This window comes from Chlorocebus sabaeus, chromosome 9 (genome assembly GCF_047675955.1).
Source record: "Chlorocebus sabaeus isolate Y175 chromosome 9, mChlSab1.0.hap1, whole genome shotgun sequence".
Classification (NCBI taxonomy): Eukaryota; Metazoa; Chordata; class Mammalia; order Primates; family Cercopithecidae; genus Chlorocebus; species Chlorocebus sabaeus.
The window spans coordinates 72,770,904-72,785,086 of NC_132912.1; the positions used below are offsets into that span (position 1 = coordinate 72,770,904).

General features: G+C 39.8%; 1 protein-coding gene and 1 non-coding gene across 2 annotated transcripts in view; one reads left to right on the forward strand and one right to left on the reverse strand.

Annotated features, from left to right (window-relative positions):
- Nucleotides 1-12,401, forward strand: part of DNAJC12 (DnaJ heat shock protein family (Hsp40) member C12) — a 42,950-nt gene extending 30,549 nt beyond the window's left edge. Inside the window, exons 4-5 of the mRNA XM_007963296.3 lie at nucleotides 3,197-3,401; nucleotides 11,852-12,401. Coding sequence (XP_007961487.2) covers nucleotides 3,197-3,401; nucleotides 11,852-11,946 — 300 coding nt within the window. The 3' untranslated portion in view covers nucleotides 11,947-12,401. The remainder of the gene's footprint in view (nucleotides 1-3,196; nucleotides 3,402-11,851) is intronic.
- On the reverse strand, nucleotides 366-472 carry LOC119628166 (U6 spliceosomal RNA). Its single transcript, XR_005244475.1, has one exon. It is a non-coding gene; the product is annotated as a U6 spliceosomal RNA (small nuclear RNA).
- Nucleotides 12,402-14,183: the final 1,782 nt, after the last annotated feature.

A 14,183-nucleotide genomic window follows, 5' to 3' on the forward strand; every position in this document is an offset into this window, starting at 1 on the left:
AGCTGGGCAAGGTGTCTCTGGGGTGGGTCCAACTGGCCACAGACTACCTATCAGGAAAGCTTCCTACTACGCCCACATGGCCACGGTTTCACCAGCCAGATGGGAAACAGTGTGCAATTCAACACCTTCTGCTAGTTCAGAAGGCAATCTGTCTTAATTGGATGTTATCCAAAAGCAGGTCAGAAATCACCCTGACAAATAAAAAATTCACTCGTGGTGATCGCTGATCCAGGATAATAATAACCAGTCAATTCTGTATAGCTACTTAGCTGATCTATGGCTCATCTAAGTCAATGGATTTAAAAAAATTTTGTGCCAATGTTTACTGGAATGTAAACCAAATTTTTTATTTCCCTGTGTATGTGTTTTTTAATGAATACTTCACGAATGTGCCTGTTATCTTTGCACAGGGACCATGATAATAATCTTTGTATCATTCCAATTTTGGTATATGTGCTGCTGAGGCAAGCACTATTTCCTAGTATTGACGAAGGTCTAGAATGTAAGAAAAAGACTTCCTAGAGAAAAAAAACAACTCATTTAAGAAAGCTGGTAAACAAGTTAGTTGTGAAGGCAGAATAACAACATAGCAATTTCATAAACTGTTAAGATTAGTGGCCTTTGCACCTAGGTTTGCTGTCTGTTTAGTGTTAGTTCCTTCCATGCATATATAGATTTTCTGTCTTGTGCATTTTATTATCTTGCTCTACAGACTCTCCCCTTTCTAGTCTCTCTCTTAGTCGGTATCAATTGCTGTCATTTGATATCTTTTATTGCTGCTGATCCTATTGAAATGAGTAGCTCCATAATAGACTAGTTCGCTTGATGTTAAATGTTGTTCTGTGCAACTAATACCCTTGTGGAGTTGAGATATATGCTTGTGAACACAGAAATGAGTGATTTGCAGACTATCTAACTGTGTCCCAGCAAACAGTGATGCTTAGCATCACTCTGATGTTAGTCCTTTGATTGAACTACAAAGCATGAGAAGCACTTGTATCTGAGGTTAGATACAGTTTGGGTATTTCTTCTGTATATTTCTTTAATGAGGATCAGCAGATGTGGGATTCTGATGATAACATATTTTATTCTGATTTACTCACAAAGGAGATGGATAAGACTACTATTTCAGAACATCTTTTCACTGAAACCTTTAAAGCATTTACTGTGGGTTAGACATTAATTCTATCTAAGGCAGACCACAGGTACTTTGATTTCAAGAGAGAAGTACTGAGGCACAGAGATCAACACATCATGTACAGGCCACCTTGCTGGCTTGTGAAGCTCACAGTTTACATTTTCAGCTCTCTGGGCCCTGAATTCTCGAACGTCTTATTCCCTGCTTTTCACTAACCTTCGTAGTATCGTTTTGCAGAGGAAGTCACTGGCAGCCGTCTTTATTTTGTGCATATGCGAAAACCAAATCAAAACAACAAATCTAAACCAACCAAAGTCAATTTTTTTTAATACCAGCTGAGGCATTGCCTCTTTAAAAAATTAACATTTTTATTTTGAAATAAAATCTACAGAGAAATGGGTAGTACTTGCATTTACAATTTAGCAAATGGTTTTGAAGTGTTTGCTCTCTAACTATTCCCTTCCCACACATATTGTTGGCACCAGGAACCTCCCTCCTTAAATGTTTTTGCATCGAAACTTCATCTAATTTTAAAAATAGAATATTTTCTTTTTTTTTTTTTTTTTTGAGACAGAGTCTCGTTCTGTCACCCAGACTGGAGTGCAGTGGTGCAATACCAACTCACTGCAACCCCCGCCTCCTGGATTCAAGTGATTCTCGTGCCTCAGTCTCCCGGGTAGCTGGGATTACAGGCACATACTACCTTGCCCAACTAATTTTTGTTTTTTTAAGTAGAGATGGGGTTTCACCATGTTTGCCAGGCTGGTTTGGAACTCCTGACCTTGTGATCCACCTGCCTCGGACTCCCAAAGTGCTGGGATTACAGGCGTGAGCCACTGCGCCCAGCCTAAAATAGAATGTTTTCTAATTGTAGATATACATAATCTTCTCATAGAAAATTTGGGAAATACAAAAACAAAAGATGTAATTCTGTTACACATATATAACTACAGTTACATTTTGGTGCCTTTCATTCCCATTTCTTTTTCTTTCTCTTTCTTTTTTTTTTTTTGAGACCGAGTCTTGCTCTGTTGCCCAGGCTGGAGTGCAATTGTGCAGTCTTGGCTCACTGCAACCTCCGCCTCCTGGGTTCAAGCAATTCTCCCGCCTCAGCCTCCTGAGTAGCTGGGATTACAGGTGTGCGCCACCACGCCCAGCTAATCTTTGTATTTTTAGTAGAGACGGGGGTTTCACCATGTTGGCCAGGATGGTCTCAAACTCCTTGCCTCAGGGTTGCCTCAAGTGATCCACCCACCTTGGCTTCCCAAAGTGCTGGCATTACAAGCATGAACCACTGCGCCCAGCCTCTATTCTTTTTCTTGTTAGGGTGAGAGCTGATTACATTTATTGGTGGCAATGACTGCTTTATGGGGTGGTTCTTGGATCTTGGGATTGATTAGCCTGTGGACTGGTTATATTTGAAGAAGAGGATTCAGGATGACCCTTCTTTGTAGTTGGGAAGAGATAGGTTGAAGGTGGGAATAAATGACTTCTTTGATTTGAATAGGGCATAGAGCTAGAATATTTATAATTTTAGGGTGTTAAAAGGCTATGTTTCCCTCTAGTCTTGAGTTTTGGTAATAGAACCAGTATGTCACCGTTTCTTAGTACTTCAGGAATAGCTTCCCACAGTATCCAGATGAGGTTTTAAGAAATAGTTAGGCATTATTTTGGTTGATGGTAGGGCTAATGATTCCACTTGAAATATTCTTGACACAGCAAATCAAAAGCGCTCTTTTTCACTGTATTCATTTGTTAATTCGTCCATCCATCTCTCCATTCATTCATCCATCTGTCCAATTTTTAGATCTAATAGGAAATACCTATACAGAACAGAAAATAAAAAAGGTACAGAAGGGTGTATGGTGAAAAGTAACTATTAATAGTTGGATTAATTACTATTTGGATTAATTTGAGTAACTTCTTAATAGTCAAGTCTAACATGTTGTTAATTAGCGCTACAGTAGTAGGTCAGGTGTTACTACATATCAAACTTTAAATATAGAAAATCATATAACATCAATTTAATTTTTGTATCTCTGCTTTACATTAATTTAGTCCATGCACTGGGCCGTCAGAGGTAAAAAAGACCTGATGCTGGAAGATTCTGACAAGACTCATACCAACAAGATTGAAAATGAGGAATGGAATGAGCAAAGAGAAAGAAAGAAAGAGGAGCTGGCTTCAACCACAGAGAAAACGGAGAAGAAAGAACCCAAGCCCCTGGAGAAGTCAGTCTCTCCGCAAAATTCCGATTCCTCAAGTAAGTCATGTTCTATAACTGCAGAATGGAGAAAGTCTGAAATTAAAGAGCTTTGTTTATAATGCATTTATTCTTAACTTTTCCAATTTGCACAGCAGTGCCAAGTTTAAAGATTGGTTTAGCATCTTAAAAGAAACTTAGCATTGACACCGAAACTGGAAGGCATTCCTCAGAAGGGAAACCTTGAGACAATTCTCAGTGTCTTTGGCTTTACTGAAATAACACTAGCTAACATTGATTGAATGTTTACTATGTGCAGGAACACTCTTTACATATATTAGTTTACATTTATTATCTCATTTAATATTAATTTTACATATATTAACTTATTTAATTCTCACTACAAGCTTGTAGGCTGATATCAATATTATTCTCATTTTATAGATGAGAAAACCAAAGTCCAGGAGGTTGAGTAATTTGCTTAAAGTCATACAGCTTGTATGGGAAGGGAAAGGGGTCTGAACCAAGGCAGGTTGGCTTCAGAGTCAGTGTTCCGAGGCATTGCCCTATCTTGTGATAATGCCTTATTTAATTTAATTTTTTTTTTTTTGAGATGGAGTCTCACTCTGTCATCTAGGCTAGAGTGCAGTGGCATAATCTCAGCTCATTGCAACCTCTGCCTCCCAGGTTCAAGCGATTCTTGTGCCTCAGACTCCCCTGTAGCTGGGACTACAGGTGCCTGCCACGATGCCTGGCTAATTTTTATGTTTTTAGTAGAGATGGGGTTTCACCATATTGGCCAGGCTGATCTCGAACTCCTGACCTCAGGTGATCCTCCTGCGTGGGCCTCCCAAAGTGCTGGGATTACAGGTGTGAGCCACCACGCCCAGCCCAACAATGCCTTATCTGTAAGTAGCTCTCTAGACATTCTGAATCATTTATAAATCCACTGAAGCAGATGGTATTATAGAAGTTTACCTCCTGGTTACCAAGCTACACTACCTGAGTTCACATCCTAGCTCTACTGCTTATCATCTGTATTACTTGGCAAAGTTACTTAACTTCTCTAGACCTCAGTTTCTGCATCTATAAAATAGGGATTATAATAGTACTTGCTCATCCAGGTGCATTGCTATGCACTTGTAGTCCTAGCTACTCAGGAGGCTGAGACGGGAGGCTGGCTTGAGGCCAGGAGTTCAAGGCTGCTGTGTGCGATGATCACTCCTGTGATTAGGTGCTTGCATTCCATCCTGGGTGACATAGTGAGACTCCATCTCTTAAATAAAAAATAGTACCTTCTTATAGAGTTACCATGAGGATTAAATGGGGAGATACATACAAAATGCTTAGCACAGCGGTTCACCTCTAGGAAGCCCTAGGTAAATGTTAGCTGTTTGTGTCATTTGTCTATCTGACAATCTATCTAGCCATCCGACTAGTTTAGATGTGTTATATATACACACACACATTGTAACTGTCCTTCAAATTATGTGTTGATTCTCAGGGTAGTGATGTAACACCCTATTCGAATTTAGCCTTTAAGCAGAACATTCCTGAACACCCTAGAACACTTGTATTAAAAAGAAGATAGTTTGATGGCTTGTGATGGATTATAGTCTTTTGAGAAATAGTCACTTCAAATCTCTTTTTGGGGAGAACTTTTACATGTTCTCTTCTTGCTGGAAATAAAGTTTCATAGTGTTTGATTCAGATGTCTCTGTTGGTTACCCAAGAGATGGCTGTGGAGTCTGCACATTGATTGCATCACCCAGTAACTGGAAATGGTTATAATATAACAAACTGATCAAAGGAGAAGCCCGAAATGTAGAAAAACAGTGTTTTAAGCAAACACAGGAGTACAATCACTCCTCTGCATGTAAACACGATGAATGTTCAGTTATGTGTGTCTTGAACCCCTGGGGGTTCCCTGAGTCATTCTGTTTTTGTCAGATGTAGACCAAGTCTGTGCACACCAGAATTAGGTGTAGTGTGGGTGGGGTGAGAGATACTTCAGAGACTCAGGCATAATGCTGAGGCCTCATGAGCCCCTCTCATAGGAAATTTTCCTTCTTTTTAAAAAAAATAGTCATTAGATACTGAATAAAAACAAAAGAAGTATAGACTTGCTGTTAAAAAATTCAAAGAATCATATATAGGCAATAACTTAGTGTCTACCCCAGGCTGCCAACCTTCTCTGCTTCTATTTCTTTTTTTCTTTTTTTTTTTTTTTTGAGACGGAGTCTCACCCTGTTGCCAGGCTGGAGTGCAGTGGCATAATCCTGGCTCACTGCAACCTCTGCTTCATGGGTTCAAGCAATTCTCCTGCCTCAGCCTCCTGAGTAGCTGAGATTACAGGCACACGCCACCACGCCCAGCTAATTTTTGCATTTTTAGTAGAGACGGGGTTTCACCATGTTGGCCAGGATGGTATCGATCTCTTGACCTTGTGATCCACCGCCTTGGCCTCCCAAAGTGCTGGGATTACAGGTGTGAGCCACCGTGCCTGGCCAACTCTGCTTCTATTTCTTGAAGTAACCAAGGCTGATACTCAGATGTGTTTCCTTCCACTACTCTCTATGCTAATACAAGTGTGTATATGTGCATTTATGAGAGCTTTAAAAGTAAAGAATGGGGTTATACTGTACACATTTCTGTGTGTTACACGGTGGTTAAGAATGTGGGTTCAGCTTTTCACTGATGAGTTGTATGACCTTGGGCAAGCTAGTTAACCTCTCTGCATCTATGTCTTCTTAATTATGTAATGGTCAAAATATTAGTGTCTACCTCATAAGAACTTTTTTTTTTGAGGAGTAAATAACTTAATTGTCTGGGTGCAGTGGCTCACACCTGCAATCCCAGCAATTAGGGAGGGTGAGGTGGGTGGATTGCTTGAGGCCGGGAGTTTGAGACCAACCTGGGCAACATGGCGAAACCATCTCTAAAAAAAAATACGAAAATTAGCCAGGAGTGGTGGTGCGTGCCTGTAATCCCAGTTACTTGATCCCGGGTGTGTGGGGGGATGTTGAGGCCGCAGTGAGCTGCAATTGCACCTCTGTACTCCAGCCTGGGTGACAGAATGAGATCCTGTCTCTCACACACACACACACACACACACACACACACACACACGTAAAATATTTAGACCAGTACCAGGCACATCATAAACACTTTTTTAGTGTTAACTTTTATTATTAGGGACTTCTTTTTAAATCCTTACATTCAGAATGAATTCTTGCTTTTTAACAGCTGATAACATTCCACAGTGTGGATATATATTATGTCAAAGTCAAACAAAAATATAGATTCGAATCTCTATGTAAAACATTTTACTTGGGAAAATATATAAAAACTACATTGCAATTCAGGGCATACACACAGATGGGTGGTCTTTGGTGTGTCTGAAGAACAAATAAAATGTTGTGTGTTTTATTAGAAAGAGAAATGTTACATATTGTTATGAAAGAAAACTCATTGGCACTAGCAAAGATTTTGGAGCTAGCAAGCTCTAATTGGTGAGTGATGGCAATAGGTAAAACTAGCCTTAGAGGCAAGGCAGGTCATTTCAGCAGCTGGCTTGTGATAGAATTCTTGGGCAGGCATTTGTGTCTTGAGTGCTTTTCTTTTCCTCTCCCTGGTTCTTGACTCTAATTTACTTGGGTAATAACAGATAATGCCAATTCATATAATTAATTTTCACATATAATTTACTCAGAACAAATTGTGATACCAGTTTTGATGTCTTCATATTGTGATATGTATGCTTTTTTTTGAAGTGAAGCCAGCCCTGCAGTCGCTTGGGCCTGTACTCCTAGAATTTTGGGAGGCTGAGGTGGGAGAATCGCTTGAGTCCAGGAGTTTGGGACCAGCTTAAGCAACATAGCAAGAGCCCTGTCTCTACAAAAGTAAAAAAAACATTAGCTAGGTATTGTGGTGTGTGCCTGTAGTCCCAGCTACTTGGGAGGCTGAGGCAGGAGATTGCTTCAGCCTGGGGGTTTGAAGCTGCAGTGAGCTATGATCCTGCCACTGTATTCCAGCCTAGGTGACAGAGTAAGACCCTGTGTCTCCCTGTGTCAAAAAAAAAAAAAAAAAAAAAAAAAAAAAAGAATGAAGTAGAGGGGATGGGAATCATTGTTCTTTTTTTCTGAAACAGAGTTTCACTCTTGTTGCCCAGGCTAGAGTGCAGTGGCACCATCTCAGCTCACTGCAACCTCCACCACCCGGGTTCCAGTGATTCTCCTGCCTCAGCCTCCCAAGTAGCTGGGATTACAGGCACCCACCACCACACCCGGCTAATTTTCATGTTTTTATTAGAGATGGGGTTTTACCATGTTGCCCAGTCTGGTTTAGAACTCCTGACCTCAGGTCATCTGCCCACTTTGGCCTCCCAAAGTGCTGAGATTACAGGCATGAGCCACTGCACCCGACTGGGAATCATTGTTCTAAGAAGCTGTTGTTGGAGAATTATGAAATTCTGCCAAAGGTTGCATTTGCAAGTATTTTCTTTATGCTGTTTAAAAAATTATTGGCTTTTCTGACTAGTGCCTTAAAGCTGGAGTTGGATATATCAAAGCGCTGTTGCATGATTATTTATGATTTCATTTTACTGCAGTGTAAATTTTTGTAATGTCAGCATTTAAGAAATATTATTCCCGTCAACTTTACCAAGCCCTGAGTGGCTTCTTATATATTACTTTTCAGCATATTTGCTAATTTCCTCAAGCAGTGCTAGATATTCACTTTGGAATTTGCCTTTTGATGTCTCTTCTGTGATGAGCAGCCACCAAACAGCCCCCACCACATTCTAATTCTTTATTGCAAACAGTAAAATATGGAGCACTGCATCTGAAAACCACTGTGCGAGACAATCTCATTTTTACTTTCTTTCTGCTTAAATATGCAATAAATATGCATTCTGATAAATACAGTTCTAGAATAAAATAGTTTCGTGTAACATCTTGGAATAAAAAAGAGAAAGAAAATGTTTTTTTTTTTGAGAAGGAGTCTTGCTTTGTTCCCCAGGCTGGAGTGCAGTGGCACCATCTCGGCTCACTGCAACCTCTGCCTCCCAGGTTCAAGCTATTCTCCTGCCTCAGCCTCCCAAGTAGCTGGGATTACAGGTACCTGCCACCATGTCTGGCTAATTTTTTGTGTTTTTAGTAGAGACGGAGTTTCACCATGTTGGCCAGGCTGGTCTCGATCTCCTGACCTTGTGATCTGCCCACCTTGGCCGCCCAAAGCACTGGGATTACAGGTGTGAGCCACCGCGTCCCACCAAGAAAAATTTAAATGTATGCAATTATTTTGGTGTGCTGCCATGTCCCTGGGCACTTGCCTTCCTAGGCATTGCCAACCCTGTGGCTCCAACCACAAACATTGTGACTCTGCCAGAGGGCTTGCTCTGGCAATGGAGCCTGCTTGGCAGCAAATCAGCAGGCAGTAAGTGCCAGGAAGTCAATGCCCTTTGGATGACAATAATGAGTGGGAGTGGGAGGCTAAATTCCCCACGTCCTTCACCCCTCACATGAGATAACTCTAAAAAGTTTTATATTGTCTCCCAGGGTTCCCCAGTGGGATCATTTGCAGTTTGATAATGTACCTTTTCTAGATTTGGTTCTAATTCTGTTAAGGTGCCACCTAGGATCACCTCCCAAATTAGCCACTTTGTTTCAAATTCTTTTTTTTTTTTTTTTTTTTGAGACAGAGTCTCATTCTGTCAGCCAGGCTGGAGTACAGTGGTGCGATCATGACTCACTGCAGCCTCGACCTCCTAGGCTCAGATGATCCTCTCACCTCAGCCCCCAAATAGCTGGGACTGCAGGTGTGCACCACCACATCCGGCTAATTTTTTATAGAGATGGGGTTTCGCCATGTTGCCCAGGCTGGTCTCAAACTCCTGAGGTCAAGTGATCCATTGGCCTCAGCTTCCCAAAGTGCTGGGATTATAGATGTGGGCCACTGTGCCCAACCTGTTTCAATTTCTTGTCTGCATGTCTGTTTCTACAGGAACCCAAACTAGAAACTACATCCTTTTTTTTTTTTTTTTTTTGGATGGAGTCTCGCTCCGTTGCCCAGGCTGGAGTGCAGTGGCGTAATCCGGGCTCACTGCAACCTCCACCTCCCGGGTTCAAGCGGTTCTCCTGCCTCAGCCTCCTGAGTAGCTGGGATTGCTGGTGTGTGCCACCATGCCCAGCTAATTTTTGTATTTTTAGGAGAGATGGGGTTTCGCCATGTTGGTCAGGCTGGTCTCAAACTCCCAACCTCGTGATCCGCCCGCCTTGGCCTCCCAACGTGCTGGGATCACAGGCGTGAGCCACCATGCCTGGCCATAAACTACATCTTTTTAAACAAAAATGACACTTATTTACTATATAAAATGTGAGAAAATATGATCAAGCAAAAGGAAGAACATGTAACTCATAATCTTATCATTTAGAGAAATATGTATTACCGATTTTTTGGTATGTTTTCATTTGTGTTAGTATGTTTAAAAGGATCATACTATACATATTTTGTGAGTAAGTTTTAATTATAGGAACAATTATAGCAATCAGAAACAATTTCCTTTTTGCTTTTTCCCCAAGTGAAAATTCTTTAGATTTGTTTTCTCCAATAATTCTTTAAAAAGTGTCAGTGTAATCTGTTTTTCTGAGATAACCATTGTTAACTATTCTGTGTATGCTTTTTCTGACTACATATTTATATACTGTATTAAAATATCATATTTATATACTATATATCATATTTATATACTTTATTAAAATATACATATATCATATTTATATACATATTTATATATCATATTTATATACTATATTAAAATATCAATGGAAGCATATTTTATATATTATTCTGTAACCTGCTTTTTCATTAGCAATATTATTAACATAAAAAGACAAAAGGTATAGCTGTTTATTGCAGAAAAATAAGAAAGTACAGATAAACAAAAAAGAGTATAAAAAATGAAAATTGGCCAGGCACGGTGGCTGATGCCTGTAATCCCAGCACTTTGGGAGGCTGAGGCGGGTGGATCACCTGAGGTCAGGAATTTGAGACCAGCCTGACTAACATGGAGAAACCCCGACTCTACTAAAAATACAAAAATTAGCTGAGTGTGGTGGCTCATGCCTATAATCCCAGCACTTGGGAGGCTGAGGCAGGAGAATCGCTTGAACCCGGGAGGCGGAGGTTGTGGTGAGCTGAGATCGCACCATTGCACTCCAGCCTGGGCAACAAGAGCGAAACTCTGTCTCAGAAAAACAAACAAAAAAAGAAAATCACATCTATTGTAACAATCCAGGGATAAATACTATTAATTTTGGTGTACCTTTTCTTATCTGTTTGTTTGTTTTTTGAGAGAGTCTCACTCTATTACCCAGGCTTGAGTGCAGCGGCACACTCTCGGCTCCGCCTCTGGGGCTCAAGTAATCCTCTTGTCTTAGTCTCCTGAGTAGCTGGGACCACAGGCACATGCTACCATGCCCGTCTAATTTTTTGTATTTTTTTGTAGAGACAGGGTTTTGCCATGTTGCCCATGCTGGTCTCGAACTCCTGAGCTCAAGAGATGCACCTGCCTCGGCCTCCCAAAGTGCTATGATTACAGGTGTGAGCCACCATGCCTGGCCTTCTCTTTTTAGATTTAAAAAAATTTCACATAAATACTCATGTAAATAATGAGTTCAGGAATGAGATCATACTATATAAACAGTTTTTTTTTTTTTAAACTGTCACTTAGCAATATGCTATGAGCATTTTTCTATGATGGTAAATATTAAAATATTGTTAATGATGATATCAAAACCTTTTAACCAGCTTTCATTTGCTAAAGTTTAGAATGTTTCCTGGTTTGCAAATAAAATTTATAAATGGTATCATTATAAACATCCTTACAGTTAAATCCATAATGGTGCATCCATTATTATTTCCTTAGGATACATTTCAAGAAGTAAAATTATTGGGTCAAAGGTTTATACATTTTAACAAGTTTGATAAATATTGCCAAATTGCCTGCCAGAGGAGTTTTGCCAATTTATACTTCTAGTAGAGAAGGAAAATTACCTTCTTTTCCTCTGGTTTTCAACAATGTTGTTTATTGTAACTAAAAAAGAAAAATCTTATTACCATGGAATTCAATTATAGTACTTGTATTTCCAGGGATCCTTTTACCACTGACTTTTAACTTTTGAAAGGTTTTTGAAAACTGTGAAATTTGTTTCGAATTTCTTTGCATGTGAATTGTCAAAATCCCCACCACCGGAGGCATCTATGTATTTCCTCTTACTAAGTATTTAAGCATGTGAGGTCTTATCATCCATATAAATTGTAATTCCTGTTCATAAGAATTCCAGTCTGCTTAAGTTAATCCATTTCTCTAAGATGTTAATAATTCATACCAAAGTCTTACCCTTACATTGTACCTGTTGCAGTGAAATTTTATCCCCAAGCTGTTTTACTGTAACAAGATTGACTTTTCCTACTTCTGATTTTAAATATTTATTTTTTTTCCTTTAAAGGTTTTTCAGATGCGAATGGTTGGCACCTTCGTTTCCGCTGGTCCAAGGATGCTCCCTCAGAACTCCTGAGGAAGTTCAGAAACTATGAAATATGAAATATCTCTGCTTGAAAAATGAGGAAGAGCAAGACTGTCTTCTATGCTGCCAACATGCAGTCTTTGTTTATATATTAAAAATGTCATGTTTATATGTCATGTCTGTGAATTGCTGAGTACTAATTGATTCCTCCATCCTTGAATCAGTTCTCATAATGCTTTTTAAATGAGAAAAATTCAGAAGATGAATTTCTCCCAATATTTGAATAAATTAAAGCTCTTAGATACAGAGTAGATTGTATTGTATGCTTTTTCCTGTTAACACTACTTATAGAAATCCATTAAAAAATCAATCTCTGTATAGTGTATTTAAATATTTCATCGACATACTGTGATCTCTATTGTGATGGATGTACAAAAAATGTTTTCTTACCCTTGACTTATAATGAAATGTGAAATTACTTGTCTAAATCCTGTGGAGAAAAATAAATAATTTTCCCAAAGTTCATAATGAATTTATAATTCAATTTTTTTTAGGGTCTTGCTCTGTCACTCAGGCTAGAGTGCTGTGGCATAATCATAGCTCAATACAATCTCAAACTCCTGTGCTCAAATTATCCTCCTACCTCAGCCTTTCTAGTAGCTGGGACTAGAGGCACACACCACCACGTCTGGCTAATTTTTTATTTTTTGTAGAGATGAGGTCTTGCTATGTTGCCCAGGCTAGTCTTGAACTCCTGGCCTCAAGTGATCCTCCCATCTTGGTCTCCCAAAGTGCTCGGAAAACAGGCGTGAGCCACCATGCCTGGCCTTGATGGTATTTAAAAAATAATTTGAATAGATATTTCTAGTTTAATTTTAAAAGTTATGATTTATTTGAAGAAATTACATATATGTGTGTATATATATGTGTGTGTGTGTGTGTGTGTGTATGTGTATATATATTTTCTTTTTTTTTTGAGATGGAGTCTCACTCTGTCACCCAGGCTGGAATCCAGCAGCAAGATCTCAGCTCACTGCAAACTCCGTCCCCCAGGTTCAAGTGATTCTCCTGCCTCAGCCTCCCAAGTAGCTGGGATTACAGGTGCTTGCCACCATGCTGAGCTAAATTTTGTATTTTTAGTACAGATGGGGCTTCACCATCTTGGCCAGGCTGGTCTTGAACTCACATTGTGATCCACCCACCTCGGCCTCCCAAAGTGCTGGGATTACAGGTGTGAGCCACCATGCCCGACTGGAAATTATATTTTTACAAGATTTCTTGTGTTATATAAGCAAGTGATATTTTATTTTATTTTTTTGAGATGGAGTCTCACTATGTCTCCCAGGCTGGAGTTCAGTGTTGTGATCTCATCTCACTGCAACCTCCGCCTCCCAGGTGCAAGTGATCCTCCCGCCTCAGCCTCCCAAGTAGCTAGGCTTACAGGAGTGTGCCACCATGCCCGGCTAATTTTTTTGTGTCTTTAGTAGAGACGGGGTTTCACCATGTTGACCAGTCTGGTATCAAACTCCTGACCTCAAGCGATCTGCCCACCTCAGCCTCCCAAAGTGCTGGAATTACAGGCATGAGCCACTGTGCCTGGCTGCAGATGATAAATTTATAAATTACATTCTAACTATGAAAATGAACCTGTTAGGTAATAGAACTTCTTTAGGTTGGAATTATTGATGAAAACATGTAGTCTGTATTTACTTTTTAGCTTGCAAACGAATGAAAAATAAAGAAAAAAAAAGGATTTTGGAGTAGAGGTTCCCTAGTCAGTGACAGAGTTTTCACTGGGCTACAGCACACTGAGAAAGATAAGAGTATAGCAAGTGCTATGGTATGAATGTTTATGTTTCTCCCAAATTCACATGCTGAAATCCTAACACCCAAGGTGATGGTATTAGGAGGTGATGACTTTGGGAGGTGATTACGTCACGCGGGCTCACCCTCACGAATGGGATTAGTGCTCTTATGAAAGAGGATTGAGAGAGACAGACCTCTTGTATTCCTTCCACCGTGTGAGGACACAGCAGGAAGTCACCATCTGTAAACCAGAAAGTGGGGCCTCACCAGATAATGTATCTGCCCTGATCTTGGACTTCCCAGTCTCCAGAAATGTGAGAAACAAAATATAGTTGTTTATAAGCTACCCAGTTTATGGTATTTTGCTAAGTAGCCCAGTGGACTAAGACAGCAATTTTGTTTTCCATTTTTTTCCCACTCCCCTCTCCCACATACAGCGTCTTTTATTTTATTTATTTATTTATTTATTTATTTATTTATTTATTTATTTATTGAGACGGAGTCTCTC